Here is a 13804-nt window from a genome sequence, read left to right on the forward strand (position 1 = left end):
TTCTTGTGTCTCTTTAGTTTTTTTATTAGATTTCTCCAATTTCTTTTTTAAGTCTTCTACCTCCATTTCTGCTGCTACTGCCCGCTCTTCCATCTTGTCCATTTTTTTTCCCATTTCTGTTAAGGTCATCTCCATTTTAATTATTTTCTCCTCTGTGTTGTTTATTCTTTTTCTTAAATCCTTAAATTCCTGTGTTTGCCATTCTTTAAATGATTCCATGTATCCTCTAATAAGAGCAAGTATATCCTTTACCTTGCCTCTCTTTTCTTCTTCTATTTCACCATACTCTTCCTCTTCTTCTTCCTCTGAGTTGACCATCTGTTGTTTCTTTGTTGCCCTTTCCTCCTCTTCTATCTTGTTTCTATTGTCTTCTGTGGTCTCTTCTTGCTGCAGGTGTTCTGCAGCTGTCGTTGCCGGCTGTGGAGATCGACTCCCCAGCTGGTCCCCCCTCCCGTCGGTGTGTTTTTTTTCATTCGCATCGCGCATGCGCGAAACTTCGCGCATGCGCGTTTGCGCACTTTTGTTCGGCTCTGCGAGCCATTTTTGTAGTCCATTATTTACCGACCTGAGGGAGCGGGTTTCTCTCTCCGCAGCGGGCCTCTTCGGACAGGTAAGGCCTTCACCTTTTCCCTCCTTTGTCTTCTCTTCCTCTCTTCTTACCGTTGCTTTCGACTTTTCTTTTTTTGTCGCCATCTTCTTTCCACCTTTATACTCACTTTTCTGTAACTTTTATTTCTGTGCCTTTGTGTTTTCTCTTGTTTTTCCCGACTTTTCTGGAGAGGGCTGGAGTTCACCGTCCGGCCACTACTCCATCGCGTGACTCCTCCCTACACCTATTTTCTATGTTTCTAGACTGAAGGTGAAGGAGGCAGAGAGACAGGAAGAGGAAAGGTCCATGGAGGGGAGAAGTTAGAGAGAAAAGTAAGAATGGTAGTAGTTAAGGAGATGGAGGCTGTGGAACCAGACAGGGGTGGGGATTATCTTCCTTGGCTGCCTCAAAAGGCATTTAAAAGGGAAGCATGAAACATGAGTAACTTGGGGGTCAGGTCAGCTGGTATTCTGCATAGTAGTTTTATTCTGAAGGAGGGAAAGGACTCCTACAAAGTATTTTGGGGTAGACAGTTCATCAGCTTGGATAAATAGTTTGTTAATTTCACATTGACCCTGATAGGATGGGATGTGCTGATGTCAACACCTCACAGGACTGGGTGGGTTAAGAGGAAGAAATTGCTGAAAGGGACTTTGTATATAAAGCAATTAATTCTTGAACTGAGGGTTGAAGTGAAAAGTAAAAAATCCTTTTTCAGCAATTTCTTTCAGACCATCTGTGTTCCAAAATCTGGGATCATTCTCAGGATAAAAAAGGCCCATAAAATGCCCCACTCCTTTTCCTTTTAAGCATTAAAATACCATGACTGGTCTCCATAACAAAGCAAAAGTTGCACAAAGCAATTACTTCAACAGAGAATTCACAAACAGCTTTGTCAGTCAGATTCCTACGTGTAACACACTAACATTAACAGTGCCTGGTTCGGCATGACATTCTCTTCTGATAAGCTGCAAATACTCATAGCAGTTACAACACATACAACTAGACAAGGTCTCCTCCAGCTTCTGAGGAGAACTGACAATGTAAGCCACTATAATGACAGGGCAGAATAGAAATGCTCTGGGGGACCAGAAAGACTGTGAAGAAATGAACAGAGTCTGTGCAAGAAACGTATACTCCTGGCAGAGAGGTAATCACTGGATGACTTGTATCCAGTCAATTAATTCCCGGATGCAATTATCGTAATCTGAACCATCACAGGCAAATATGTACGCACACACTCACTCTCTCTTTCTCGCATGCACCCTGAAAAGTTTGTGGACACAGCCCAGTACATCACAGGCAAAACCCTCCTCACCATCGAGGAAATCTACAAGCAACGCTGCTGTCAGAGAGCAGCAGCAATCATCAAGGATCCATCCCACCCAGTACACGCACCACCAGGTTCAGGAACAACTGTTCTCCCTCAACCATCTGAATCCTAAACAACAATCTCAATCACTTAAGCACTGTTACTTAGCACATTATTTATTATTGAATATTTCCAGTTTGTTTGCAATTCTTTGTTTAAATTTCTCTTTTGTATATGCATCTTTTCTTGGGTTGTATGTGATGTCATGTATGTACTCGGACAATAAATCTATACTTTGGGAGTGTTTAATGCCAGAACAATAAAACGTTACAAAGAATGAAAATCTTATTGAAAAAGGGATGGCATTCCTGAAGGATCCTCAGATATGCAGAAACATGCAGAAAAAGACTGTTCTGGATTAAGATCAGATAAACAGCCAATTCAGGTTTGGAGCTGTGTGAACAGATTTTTAATGCGTGATGTTTTACTGCAAGTAGCTCCACGGAAGCAAATTGGATTTCTGTAAGTACATGTGGTTACTTTCAAACTGCTGCCAATATTTATAACATCATTCTGTTCACTCACAGAAATTTAACATGGATCAATGTACTTGTCATAACCAGCTGCCAGGATTGAGGTTAAAAAGCTCTCATCACATTGCAGCTCAATCTGCTCACTTGTTTCACTTGTCCAGAAAGCTATCATAGGGTACATGTTCAAACTTCAGACCGGACCGACCTGAATACAGGGCAGTTAATACTGAACTCCAATCAATAGAACAAGACTGCATAGAAAACAAATATACTAACACTGATAGGAAGGGTAAATTGCATTAAAATAAACATCTTCCCAAGGATACAATACCTATTTCAATCGTTACCAATTCACTTAACAGAGAAATTCTTCAATGACCTAAAGAAAATAACAAGGAAATTCTTATGGAAAGGGGGGAAACCAAGGATAACACTAGATAAATTAACAGAATGGTACAAACAAGGGGGCTTACAGCTACAAAATTTAAGAATTATTATAGAGCAGCACAATTAAGATACCTATCTGATTTTTTATCAAACAAGGGAAAAACCAGATTGGACCAGATTAGAGCTAGATAAAATAGGGGAGAAGGTACCTGAATATATACTTTATAAGTGGGATGAAAAGCTGGTGAAACATAGGAATTCACCAGTATTGCACCATCTGCTCAACATTTGGAAGAAAATTCACATAGAAAAGAATAAAACAATTATCAACTACCAAAATTAATATTGATGCAAAATCAACTAATCCCTTTCACAATAGATAACCTTTCCTTTAGAGAATGGGAGAGAAAAGGGATCAGAAGAATAGAAAATTGTTTTTCGGGAAATAAATTATTATCTTTTGAACAAATGAAGTACAAATATGGTACAACTCACGGTTCAATGTTTGCATATCACCAACTGAAAACCTACTTGAAGAACAAATTGGGAAGCAGGCTGAGGTTACCAGAAGGAAGCAATTTTGAATATGTGATTACAGACACAATGATAATTAAAAGATTTATAACAAATATGCACATCAAACTGCAAGAGAAAGAGAATGAGGAAACAAGCTGTAAACCCAAACAAAAGTGGGAACAAGATCTAAACATAAAGATAAAGAATGAAACATGGGAAAAGCTATGCTCCAGAACTATGAGAAATACAATAAACACGAGGTTACGCATGATACAATATAATTGGTTACACAGACTATACACCACGCCCCAAAAGTTAAATAAATGGGACCCAACAGTATCAGATAGATGTTTTCGCTGTAAGAAGGAAAAGGGAACAACAATACATGAAATTTGGACATGTGAGAAAGTGGATAAGTTTTGAAAAGATCTAAATCAGGTATTAAATAAAATCACAAAAAGCAACAAACCAAAAAATCCAGAGATCTTTCTTCTAAGTAATATAAAAAGTAAAGAACTTGGACTCAATTTTGATGAAGCACAAAAAAGATTTATTATGATAGCCTTAGCTGTAGCAAAAAAATGTTTATGTCAACCTGGAAATCAGAAGAGAACCTGAGAATACAGCAATGGTACATAGAAATGAATAAATGTATTCCATTGGAAAAAATATACAATTTAAGAAATAACATCACAGTATTCGAACAAATTTGGGAACCGTACATGGAACACAACAGAGAGGTCCTACCATGGACCTCCACCACCTAAAATGACAGAAGGAGAAGAAGACGAAATGAACTGACCCAGTGTGTAAAAGTAGATGACACAAATTTCTTGTTTATTTTCATTGTGTGATGACATTGTTTAATGGGTTTAATGTATAATATATGTTGAACGTTGAGTGGGTGGGGAAGGGGAGAAAATGACACTGTGTATATTCAAGAGGGAAATGTTTGTGTGTATTTTGGTCAGTATGGTTCATAGTATGAAAAATTTTTTTTAAATTTAAAAAAAGAAAACAAATATACTGGGAAAATTTGTTACAATCTGAGCAGTTTCCACAACTTTTCCTTACCACAGAGCAAAGTCAACATAACTTCAATAATCAGCTTGGATAACCAGCAAGAAACTGCAGAGGGCTGGGAACATAACTTAGGCCATCATACAAAACAACCTCTCCTCCATCAGCTTTATTTTCACCTTGAGCTGCCTCTATCTACTGGAATTTTTGTCTGAAGATGGCACGCAAAATCATTGAGGACCCCTTCCACCTCACGCACAGCTCCTTTCAGCTGGTTCCGTCAGGAAAAAGATATAGGAGTATCAGAACCAGCACCTCTAGATTGAGGTGGGAAGCAAGAATCCTGACTGATTGACTGACTGAAATGCTCATTAAAAAACACTCCAATGTCCCTTTTACACAGAGATCCCACTAAACTGGATATCAACGGCCCGTGTTTAAAGCCAGATTGGATTGGAGCGTTCACACTGAAAGAAGAAAACCTGGTTCAGTTTGACCTTTTACACAGGGACCCAGCATCCTAGTACAAAAGGAGGAAGGACCTTCAGCATTACACAGGAGCTGATGCTACCTACCTTGGCTGGTAAGTACCAGGATGAAAATGATCCCCCCCCTCCATCCCAGTTTCGTCGCGTTCACACAGATAGAGTGAAGCGATAAAAAGGCGTTTAATTACTGTCTTCCATGGCAGTATAAAATGGCCTCAAGACCCTTATATTTCTGAAAAATATCTATTCATTTATTTGATACAGTATATGAATATTTGTCCTGCATATATGTATTATTTGTCTGTTTGTGTGCTATATCTAGCTATGTGTCTGTATATTTTGCACTGAGGACTGGAGAACACTGAATCTTGTGCATCCAGATGACAATTGGCTTGATTTGAAAGCATCTCGTCCAGGGGCAGAAGGTACACGAGCCCCAAAAACCTCACCATCCAATTCATGGAACCAAATTGGGACAAGAATACTAGTGATGGTCGCACACTAATGGAAGAATATAGGGTTAATTTAATAAGAGGAATCAAGGAATCTGTTCCAAAGGGACAGAATTTTAAGAAAGCCTTTGAGGTTCCCCAAGGTCCCGAGGAAACCCCTTCTGCCTTTCTGTATAGATTGCACACAGCAATACATTGCTGTTATCAGTCTCTTGAATGTACCCCTCACGATGTAATGGAGGATTAAAACCATGTACTCAGATGCTTTTTGCTTATGTGGAACTGACGACACTGGGTCCACACGCAGGTCACCTTACTTTCAGAACTAGCAGATGTAATTAAACTCAGCCATGGGGACTTATCTGAAGATACACTTTGAAATGGAATTCCACCGTGAGGCCCAGGGAAAGCAGTTGTCAAATACGACACTCTGAAATTGACGTATTGGTCACAACCTGTCTTGCTCAAGAAGTTTTAATGAGTCCTTGTATCTACGAGATAAACCAGGATATCATAGCATCCTGCTCCATAATAATTAATCTTCTAAATTGTAGAATAGTATGCTCAGCTTTGATTTTGACTGACAAATGTTAGAGGGAGTGGGTGCATGATTAATTGTTTTTGGGGTATAAAAGTCTGTGGTCCTGCTGCTGAAGTTTAGACTCTCCGAGGGGTGGGAACACCCCTTGTCAAGAAGGAAGAACAGCCAGAGTCCGAGCAACGTCCCGGTCGGGGGAGGTGGAGAAGCTGCTACCAGCGCCCTGACAACCTACTACAAGTGTGCAGTTGTTGCCTCGCTTCGGCAGTTGGGACCAGTCCAAGCGTTGATAAGTATAGTTGGGAAGGGCTTGCATATTGTAGTGTGAAATCAGCTTTTGAATTAGTAATAAACATTTGTATAAACTGAACTGCTCTCGGTGTGTGTGTCTATTTTCTTTCGGTAGCTAAAACACTGTGACCAATCTAAAATGAACAAAATGAGAGGTATAAGTTTACCCAAGACACACGAGTAAAATACGATGCCTCGCATGGTTTAATTGTACTTTTCTCTTCAGCACTACACCCTGCATTTTCATTTTTATTCTTCAGCTACCTTTTGTACTATGTACAGATGGACTTTGCTTTTGATAGCACACAAAACAAAATTTTCCCACTGTTCATTGGTACATATAACAACAACGACTCTCTTTACGCTAATCTTTGTGAGGTTTTTTCAGTTGGTTGTTTTTCCAGACTCTTTTGTGTAGTCTTCCAAAGGCGCTATTTGCCTTGGCGAGTCTGTTGTCTATCTCGTTGTCAATCCTTGCATCCGATGAAATGGTGCAGCCGAGATAGGTAAACTGGTTGACCGTTTTGAGTTCTGTGTGCCCGATGGAGATGTGGGGGGGCTGGTAGTCTTGGTGGGGAGCTGGCTGATGGAGGACCTCAGTTTTCTTCAGGCTGACTTCCAGGCCAAACATTTTGGCAGTTTCCGCAAAACAGGACGTCAAGCGCTGAAGAGCTGGCTCTGAATGGGCAACTAAAGCGGCATCATCTGCAAAGAGTAGTTCACGGACAAGTTGCTCTTGTGTCTTGGTGTGAGCTTGCAGGCGCCTCAGATTGAAGAGACTGCCATCCGTGCTGTACCGGATGTAAACAGCGTCTTCATTGTTGAGGTCTTTCATGGCTTGTTTCAGCATCATGCTGAAGAAGATTGAAAAGAGGGTTGGTGCGAGAACACAGCCTTGCTTCACGCCATTGTTAATGGAAAAGGGTTCAGAGAGCTCATTGCTGTATCTGACCCGACCTTGTTGGTTTTCGTGCAGTTGGATAATCATGTTGAGGAACTTTGGGGGGCATCCGATGCGCTCTAGTATTTGCCAAAGCCCTTTCCTGCTCACGGTGTCGAAGGCTTTGGTGAGGTCAACAAAGGTGATGTAGAGTCCTTTGTTTCGTTCTCTGCACTTTTTTTGTTCGGCTCCAAATCATGGGACCTCTACTAGCATCACCTTCGGCTCCTAGAACGCTTCCACCAGCGTTGTCTCCGCTCTATCCTCAACATTCATTGGAGCAATTTCATCACCAACATCGAAGTACTCGAGATGGCAGAGGCCGACAGCATCGAATCCACGCTGCTGAAGATCCAACTGCGCTGGGTAGGTCACATCTCCAGAATGGAGGACCATCGCCTTCCCAAGATCGTTTTATATGGCGAGCTCTCCACTGGCTACCGAGACAGAGGTGCACCAAAGAAGAGGTACAAGGACTGCCTAAAGAAATCTCTTGGTGCCTGCCACATTGACCACCGCCAGTGGGCTGATATTGCCTCCAAGCGTGCATCTTGGCACCTCACAGTTCGACAGGCAGCAACCTCCTTTGAAGAAGACCGCAGAGCCCGCCTCACTGACAAAAGACAAAGGAGGAAAAACCCAACACCCAACCCCAACCCACCAATTTTCCCTTGCAACCGTGTCTACCTGTCCCGCATCGGACTTGTCAGCCACAAACAAGCCTGCAGCTGACGTGGACATTACCCCTCCATAAATCTTCGACTGCGAAGCCAAGCCAAAGAAGAAGATAACAACAAACAATTAAATATTTCACCAAAATTGCTGGCACGTATACTTCACAAGGTGAGAAAATCAAATGAAGTTCAAATCTACGCTTAAAAGTAAAACAAGCATGAACCAGTAATTCCAGTGCTATTTATCATCCAGCTCTTTCTCCTGCAGCTTTTTGGATAAAAATCTGACCTTCACTAGTATACTGTACATTCTGCTGTATAGGACTTAAAAATATCACAAAATCAGAGTTGTCCGATACAAATTGTATAAAGTTTCTATCTTGATGATGAAGTCGCAAACCACTGCCATCTTCTCGCTGGCTCCAATGCAATCTCGCGCATGCCCCATTCGTTATTTGTGAAGTCTCGGCGTTCTTCCGCGGGGTCCATCTGCCTGGTCCGACTGCTGTCAGGTCCGTAAAAGGCTTTAAACGGCCTGTTACAGGACCCAACAATGGCTTATTTTAAAGTATCCAAATAAAATTTAGATGACAATTTGTTATTAAAATATTGTGATTTGGGTTTTAAAAGCATCCACTGGTCAGATTTGGCGGCTGACTTATACAAAGGGAATTGCTCAAAACTAACATTTTAGATGGAAATTCCAGGGTCGTCCTTTACAACGGCATATACGGTATATAGGAACAAGGTATGCATCCAAGGAAGAATCTTTGGTAGCAAACTAAGACAGTTTACAGAATGCATATGGGACAAATCTGGTCCCTGATTTGCACAGTAGACTCAGATATATATGGCCCGAGTCTGGAGAGGAGCATGATTTGGCAATTTAATTATGGGCAGCCAGCTTATAACATAGTACAGGCCCTTCAGCCCACGATAGAAACCTACTCAACAAACTAAACCTCCCCTACCTCACACCTATAATCTCTTGTATCGATGTGCCCAAGAGTCTTTTAAATGTCACTATTGTACCAGCCTCCACCACCAACCCTGGCAATGCATTCTAAGCACCACTACTCTCTATTAAAAAAAAACTTACCCTTGGCATCTCCCCTAAACTTTCCTCTTCTCAACTTGTCCAGATGTCTTCTGGAAATTGGAGCTTGTGGACAGGGGTCCAGTGGAGTGTAAATTAATGAGAAGAACTGGCACATACACATTTCACATCCTACAGATTGACTAAAACCTCCATAATGCTAGTCCAATAAGGAGGGGACGCTTTAGTTACATAGAAAATTGGTAGCCCATTGATACATTATATCGAAAACACTCACAGAATAAAGCTCTTACGGAAGCCATTTGCAGGATTCCCAGATGGGTTAAGTATTATCTGGCAGCCAAGGATCAACTCTGAAGAACATTGAAACAAGATGATCCTTTGGTCAGGATGCATCAAGTAAAATCTCACATTTTTGTCCAAACTCACAAGCAATTGGGCAACCGTAAGACATGAGGAAAAACTTCAAAAGGTTTTGCTTAAATGTAGGATTTAACACAGCTCCCAACAATGATAGTCAAACAGATGCCCTTTGAACTTCTCCAGTTGGACAGGGGGTTGTCTGGTGAATGAATGAGAAATCTCCTCTGTTGTACCCATTGCCCTCCATCACCTTCCCTGCCTCCCAGAATAAAATTTCTCTCTTTCTCGGGTGCCTGGGAGTCCTGAAACATTACCCATTTCTCTTTCCACCGATGCTCTTTCCACCGACTTGCTGAACTTCTCCTGCATTTTCGGTTTTTATATTATTTCCAGCATCTGCCATTTGGTTTGTTTCCAAAGAATCTATACTGGGTGCCTAAGGGGTCAACAGCAAGCCAAAACAACAACCAGCGAGAAACATGGAGAATGAGATACACGTAGGAAAGATATTTTAACGATATACCAGAAAAAAATGAACATGTCCCAACTGGGAAGAGCATCCTCGTAACAATAGACTTACAAAATGTAAAACAGTATGACTCAAATTGATAGATCCAATTCTTCTTCATTATTCATGCTTCTCCCTCATTAAACCCACAGTATTAAACATTTCTTTAGATGTCAGGCGTGAAGTCCCATCATGGCTTTCATGCATGGCTACAAATGTGGAAGCTGCAAACTGATGATTGAGAGACACAGATTCAAATCCCACTAAATCCGGTGGGGAATTTAAATACTGTTAATTAAAACTGGAAGGAAAAAAAAGCACATCATTCATTATGACCGTGGCATTTCTAGATTGCTGTGAAAACCCATCTGGTTTACTAACAACCTGGACAAAAGGCAATCTGCCATTTTTAATCACTCAGGTTCTACTTAGCTCTGCAGTGTAGTTAACTCTTAACTGCCCTCAGAAGCTAAGCAGATTCTTTTACTTTCATGTAATAAAACCGATGTAATATTACATGAAATTTCCTTTAGACTGACCATCAGCAGAAATTGTCTGGCCCCTGACAGTCAGAGGCCTTTCAGATGAGTCTCCACTGATTCGCCTCCAGCAGCCTCTGCAGCCACACAGACATCAGTCCAAACCATCAGCAACCTGGGCCTCAGATCTGACACCATCAGGAAGCCTCCAGCACCCTCTTGCATCCCAGTTCTTGATACCTGGAATGCTTTCAGACAGTCTCGGGCGAGCCTCCAGCAGTCCACAGCCTAGTGCGAGTCCTTCGTCCACAAGTCACCTGCAAGGGGTTCCTCGCCTCAAGTTACCAACAGCCCGCTGCCTGTGTGTTCTTTGGGCCCAGACCCTGCGATTGCATGATTTTAAAATAAAATACCATCAGGTCCTTTAACAGGCCGTTTAAAGCCTGTACCGAGCCGGCAGTAGTTGGACTGGGTGGTAGAACCCTGTGCAGAAGTGTTGTGTCTCCTCTCTCCACAGGTCTGCGCCAGCTGCCATTTTTGTTACAAATTGGACGAGATGGTGACGAATGATCAACAGCTCAGCTATTAGCACCACGTGCCCTGCTGTCTTCAGTGAATTGGGTTAAAACAATTGACAACCAAGGCATCTTACATAAAATTTATGTTCAAATGGAATATACTTCCATAGATGTCTACCAAGCACCAGAACGAGAGGACAATTAATCAGAGATTTTAAAAAGATCTTTGTCAGTACTTTTGTGATTGACAAAATAAAATGCCCGTTACTCAGAACTTCAATCATTATGAGAGCTGCTTCTCCCTAGAAACAGTTAAACCAACTAATTATGTTCACACTTAAATAAATCTCAGGGTCATTCATTTCTAGACCAAAGATAAAACACTGGTTCTACATCTCCGGACGCTGAGGAACCTGCTAAGTTTTGTGTGCTTACCATATGACAGCTTTTGCAGGTTTTCTGGTTTCCCAGACAAGCTAACCATAAGAGACATCCTCTAGTTAGAGCTGCCTTCTAAAGCAGCCATTCTCGATGCCAGCCATACTGCCTCCATCCCCCACCTCTGGGAGCCACTGCAGATTTGGGGGAGAGGGGGTCACAAACTGAAATGCTTCAATATTTTTCATGTTTTTTTTATATACTCAGTAGGAGACAAGTATGGGAGAAGCTAACTAAACTCGACCGCAGCACAGGGAAGGGGCCCATAAACTTTGGGATCCATCGCCAAAAAAGGTTGAGAATGGCTGATCTAGATCATTAAGCTTTGATTCTTTTTTCCAATTTAATGTTCTCTTTTTCCTGAAGACATTTGGCCTTGAAGGTGGAATTTCATGCCACACAACTCAATCTTTCCAACCACTGACAGCATAAAAAGTCAAGTCTGACCAGCTTCACTCAACACCGAAAGCTGAACTAGAGATTAACTGGATGATTAGCGATCAAGCTCAAAATAATTTATAGAAATTTATAAAACAAGCTGGCTATTTTAATTCCTTTCCCATTCCCACACAGACTTGCCTGCCCTTGAATTCATCGCCAAAGAGGTGACAAATCCCAATATAACTAGATCATATTCCACCTGGGTGGCCCCTAACCCAGCCCATTCTACCACTTGCTTTTTATTTAATTTCCCTCCTGCCACAGTCTCCTCCCCTTCCTAACCCCACTCCACCTCTCCCACCTTCATTGGTCCAGAATCCTCTTGCCTCTTCACCACCACTTCCTCCCCCACTTTTTAGGTTTTCTCTCTCCCTTTTCCCACCTCACTCGCAACAAAGACTCCCAGTCATAAAGGTTGATTATTTCTTTCCATTGGCGCTGCTCGACTTACTGGGTCCCTGTAGCTTCTCAATGTTTGCAACAAATCATTTCAAATTACTTCATAAAGTAATTTTGAGAGCTTTATTTCTATGAGCAGTTTCCAGAAATAACAATCGTAATAAAAGAAGTGCACACATTCAGTTATATGGCACTTTTCATAACCTCAAAGAAACCTGAAAGCCTTGCAGGCAATAAAGGCCAATGAATGGGGTATGGAGGGCATCAAAATGTTAAAACTTTGAGATCTTCAGCCCACAGCCACCCGGCTCAGGAACAGGACTGTAACCCACAAGAAGATTGAATGATAAACTCTATAACTGCTGGACAGTGCAGTGAATGGAAATGTTGGCTAACTTTATCCCTACTTCAGATGGGTTCTGGAATCCCGCCCTGGCAGGGAACAGCAGACTATTCACGTTACGAGAAACTATTAATGCTCCAGATCTGAATGGGCCAGTTTTTAAAAAAAATAGCATGCTGAAGCAGTAACCAAGTTTCTCCATTACACACAAGCTGAGTGACAAAACAGGGAGCATTTCCAATGTTTTATAGTTCTAGCAAACTTCTTGCAAACTATTTCAAGTTTACGTTGTTTACACATCGAGCTCATTAAGCGCAGCATGGTTTGGATAACTTGACGGAATACAAATTGTTTGCTGAGCTTCCTTCATAGTACAATTCTTTGGAGAATTTGGACCTCTTTAAGCAAACAGAATGATTTCCAAGATCATCACACGAACTTTGATCTTGAAAGCTGAACTTACCCATAATGATCCAAGTAAGCATACAGCAGATAGCGGAGGTCATGTTTGAGGCAATAGAGGATGAAGCAGCTGTGGAAATCAAGTCCTTCACTGGACTGATACAGTGGAATGAGGTGCGGGTCTTGCATCACTCCCCCTGTGCAACCAAGCCTGGCTAAGAGGTGTCCAAAATCTGCAAGCTCTGATGGGATGAATAGCTTTTTTCTGTTTTAAAAAAAAAACAAAATTAACAGTAAATTGCCAAGATGTCAAAAAATTCATCATTCACCACAGTTACATATGACATTTATCCGATCATGTCAACCCAATCACGTCAACCCAATCACAAAGAAGGCCTGCCAGCAGCTATACTTCATGAGGAGCTTGAGATCTGGCAAGTTACCAAAGATTCTTGCAAATTTCTACAGGTTTACCGTGGAGAGCATTCTGATTGATTGCATCACTGTCTGGTACAGAGGTGCCAATGCACAGGACAGAAAAAGACGACAGAGAGTTGTGAATTCACCCAGCGCCATCATGGGCATCAGTCTTCACTCCATCAAGGACATCTACAAGAAGCTTAAAAAAGAGGACTCTATTCTCAAGGACCCTCACCACCCAGGCCTTGCCCTCTTCACACTGCTACCATCGGGAAGGAGGCCTGTAGTTGAACACCTGATGGCACAAGGACAGCTTCTTCCCCTCTGCCATCAGATTTATAAATAAACAGACACTAACCAACTCACTTTCTATTCTTTTGCACTAATTGATTTTTTTTTTTAAATATGTAATTTATAGCACCTGAAATGCTGCCATAAAGCAAGAAATTTAATAACATGTTCATGACAATAAATTCTGATTCTGATGGGGGCATGAGTAGTTCCCTGAGCCCCGCTCATTAATAATATCGTGGCTCCATTACTTGTCCACGCAAAGTGTGAGTTGTTTAAAGGCCAGCTGGTCAATCTTCAGGACCAACACATTCATGCAAAGACAAGAAAGGAAAGGTTCAAACTTTGCATAACGAGAAGTGTTGCAAATTTAGTGAAATAGACAAGCAAGCATATGTAAGAATT

General features: G+C 41.6%; 1 protein-coding gene across 4 annotated transcripts in view; it reads right to left on the reverse strand.

Annotated features, from left to right (window-relative positions):
• spg11 (SPG11 vesicle trafficking associated, spatacsin) overlaps window positions 1-13804 on the reverse strand; it is a 127965-nt gene that overhangs the window by 68514 nt on the left and 45647 nt on the right. For all 4 annotated transcript variants that reach the window (XR_011348460.1, XM_069910158.1, XM_069910160.1 and 1 more), the window contains exon 16: window positions 12750-12953. Coding sequence is in view for 3 of the 4 variants with exons in the window: in XM_069910158.1 (XP_069766259.1) it covers window positions 12750-12953 (204 nt within the window). In the remaining variant the exon portion in view is untranslated. The remainder of the gene's footprint in view (window positions 1-12749; window positions 12954-13804) is intronic.

This window comes from Narcine bancroftii, chromosome 14, assembly GCF_036971445.1.
Source record: "Narcine bancroftii isolate sNarBan1 chromosome 14, sNarBan1.hap1, whole genome shotgun sequence".
Taxonomy (NCBI): Eukaryota; Metazoa; Chordata; class Chondrichthyes; order Torpediniformes; family Narcinidae; genus Narcine; species Narcine bancroftii.